At 42.8% G+C, this 3,412-nt stretch overlaps 1 protein-coding gene across 1 annotated transcript; it reads right to left on the minus strand.

Moving 5' to 3' along the window:
• Positions 1 to 1,041: 1,041 nt before the first annotated feature.
• Positions 1,042 to 2,657, minus strand: LOC147885636 (uncharacterized). The gene is made up of 3 exons (XM_087396669.1): positions 2,313 to 2,657; positions 1,620 to 1,816; positions 1,042 to 1,496 (listed from the first exon to the last, which is right to left on the minus strand). The coding sequence occupies exons 1-3, from the start codon at positions 2,583 to 2,585 to the stop codon at positions 1,226 to 1,228; spliced, it is 741 nt and encodes a 246-aa protein (XP_087252795.1). The 5' UTR covers positions 2,586 to 2,657; the 3' UTR covers positions 1,042 to 1,225.
• Between the last annotated feature and the right edge of the window lie 755 nt (positions 2,658 to 3,412).

Genomic DNA, 3,412 nt, shown 5'->3' on the forward strand with positions numbered 1-3,412 from the left:
GGGAAAATAAGAATGTTTTATTCAGGTGCTCTTCCCTAAAGTTTGTCATGGAGAGGGAAGACGGGAAAAATAAGAATGTTTTATGCGGATGTTCTTCCCTAAAGTTTTCCCCTGGTTCATGGCATAATGGTCAAAGCCTGAAAATGAAATGGCACATATCATTGAGAGAGGGCTCTAGAAAGCGTCGTGTCAATGCTTCTCAAGGGTTGGAAATATGGACTGCAATTTCATTTTGTGCGTTAAGTATTACTCCTCTTGTGCCTTATCATGAGCAACTTTAGATTTCAGCACTGTTACAACCAACCACTTCAACAGCAAACATCTCTCTGTTACAACCAACCACTTCAACAGCAACATCTCTCATTTGAGAGAGTGGTCTATTTCATATCTGCAACTCGAATTTTAAAAGATGGCAAGAAAGGTACCTAAAGGGTAAGACTTCTCCCAAGATTGATGGTCATCAAAGAAGCAGAGGCCGATATACGATCTGTCCTGTAAGGCATTATTTGATCCCTTCTCTGTATCTGCCTCTAAATTGTGCTTTTGTCCATGGTGGAGCAATCAACTAACATGGGCCGATCAAAGAAACAGAGCTACCCATCTACTCTCAACTAATCCAAACTTTCGCATATCCGTGCAAATTGTTGTTATGTTTTGGGTTCTTGGCATGAATTCTTGTTTATAGCAGAAGCGCCCAAGTGTGTGTTCTTATAAATATCCCTCATAACCACTTACAATAGAAATCAAGTATCAGACATGGGCATACATTCAGCTCTACCTCAAGCTTATCTATGCTCTACGCTTACTTTGCTTTGCATTGTTCTCCTTGGTACTCATGACTTGTGCGACATCTTGGCAGCTATATTTTGTAGTGTACAGAGTCAATCAAGTGCTTCTCCTGTCCATCAGAATCTCCTCTGAAAAATTTCATAAGAAGAAGAGCCCGTGATGGAACTTGAGTACAGAAGATAGAACTACTAATTAAATGTAATAAAAAATAGCGACTTCGTGATAGACGAGATCATCAAACATCTATTACTGTGAGAAGCCATCCTTAAACAGCATCAGCTTTATTTATCAACCACATTGAATCCAAACAAAACTCCTCACGACAAATGCTCTCATGAGAAGGCAACCACTTCGTTGCTAACCGCTTTTTCTTTTTTTGCAATGATAGCTATTTTATCCTGTCACCATAAACCCTAACTTATGGAACAACTGTTTTCTAGTTTGATTCTCTCCTCGTCTCCAAAGACGCTGCCTGCCTCTTAAGCCATGCCTTCTGTGTCTGTGTCAACTTTGCAGCACTCGAAAACGTAGCTGAGGAAGATTCACCCACAAATATTGGACCAGTGGGCAGCTCAGCTGGAAGAGCAGCGGCACTGTTGGTGAAGACATTGAGAACCAAAAAGGCCAAAATTGGAGAGAGATCAAGTGTACCGCCGAGAGGAGGGATGATGCCGCGAAAAATGTTAAGGTATGGATCACAAATTGTGCTGCAAAACCATCAGTAAATCTTCAGTATTTTCATTCTCCCGCATCAAGTCCAGGTGAATTCGCAAGCAAGTAGGAAAAACATGGTGCTTCAGAATGTACTTAAAAAGCATCCAGTTTAGCACCTTAAAGGATTCACAATAATTGCTGGAGGGTTGGGAAACCATGTTAAGATGAGCCTCACGACCAACAGTGTGTTATAGATGTTTAAAAAATTGAGAATGCCATTGGACACTACAACTGTTGCAATCGAGTCCCCCGGAATAACCGCTGCGAAATTGTATGCGGTAAGCTGATGTCGTCCCCTCCTGTAAGGCTTAGCCTGCGAAGAGTAGCTAATCAGCCTCCTGGATTATGAGACCATACTTCTTCAACTACTTTCAAAACTCTGAGAGGTCTGACAACTTAAGGAATCAAACATGATTTCACCCTGGATCTGCACTAAGGAGGAGAACCATTTCTCGAACATCTTTGAACCTTGCAGCTTCGATCTAGTCGACCACGAAAAGATGAGAAGAAACGACTACCTATGATAGGGAAAACAAAAACCCAACCCTGCTCTAAATGTGAGCTGTCTGTCGACGTCCCTGCTCCCACATTGCAGCTACCGCAAGCACTCAAAACAGACTTCCACAGAGGCTTCCACGCTATAAGGGAAGCAGAAACAAAGGGAAAATCCTCGTATGTCTACATTTCATCCATCTGCTACTGCAAGTTCTGAAACAGGACACGAACTTCCAAGCAAGCAAGCAATGCTGAGAGGGGAGATTTTTCACAGAGAAGCGAGAACCCAAGAGAGGAGGAGTAAGGAAGCGAACCTGAAGAAGACGGGAAGGGAGGAGCTGAGGAGGGAGGAGGCGAAAAAGGAGAGGATTCTTATCCACAGCATCAAGGAAGCTGCAATGCAAAGAGTGTTTACAATGGTTCAAGGCTTTGGAGAGCAAAAACTGGAATTTTGTCAAGTTCAAGAAGAACCCATCAAGTTCTTTCAACCCTGCAAGCTTTGGCGATAGAGTGGGAAGAGCAGGGAAGGCACACAGAGGTCCTTTGAGATGATAGGATTGCTTCCTTGTTGTTGAAGAGGACTCCATTCCTCCACTTCTTCCAAATCCTAAGAGATTGACCTCAAGAAATCTTCCCTCTTGTTGTTGGTCTTGGATAAGGCCATTTCCCACACTAGGCTTGGGCATATGCCCCCTTGCAAGCAAGGGCGTGCCCAATATGCGATAAATGCATCTAGATCGTGGGCGGGCAATCTTGCCCGTCCATGAGCCTTGGGCATGCCCACGTGCAGGCAAGTGTGTAAACACCTTAAGCCCTTTGTTTGCAAAAAAAACCAAGTGGGGTTCCCACAGGGGCCTTGCTTGGCTTACAGTGTGTTTCGAAAATTTTTGTCTCCTGAGAAAGTAATGGATGTGCAGTGCTTGTCCCACCAACATTATTTTTTTATGCAAAGATTGCTAGCAAAGTTCTATTCGATGTACGCAAATACTATGGAGTGGTCAGTCCAATAAGCGTGTGATATTTCCATGTGTATTTTTTCTGCCTTCAAGTTACTCCAAATTTGATCCAAAAGTGAACTGTAGATAGTTGTGGGCTTTTGGAGGTGTAGTTGGAGCCCTAAGGATTGCATGAGAGCTTGCAAGTTTGTGGATGCAAGTGATGTTTTGCCCATGTCTATGTTAAAGTCCCCTAAAAGTATTGTGGATGAGTTGGCTCTTTTGCTGGTCATTATGACTTTATGAAGATATGTTAAGAACATGTTATATCTTGGAGAAGGCGGCCTGTATATATTGAAGATTTGGTAAATCTTGTCTTGAATTGTTATGTTGATGGATGTGATTTCTACTCCGTGCTCCGTGTATGTCTCAACAGTATGTATTGGCAAGTTTTACCAGAGAAGTGTGCATTGTCCTGT

The sequence above is a fragment of the Dipteris shenzhenensis genome, chromosome 25 (assembly GCF_047967505.1).
Source record: "Dipteris shenzhenensis isolate YYH24624 ecotype China chromosome 25, Dip_SZ_1.0, whole genome shotgun sequence".
Taxonomy (NCBI): Eukaryota; Viridiplantae; Streptophyta; class Polypodiopsida; order Gleicheniales; family Dipteridaceae; genus Dipteris; species Dipteris shenzhenensis.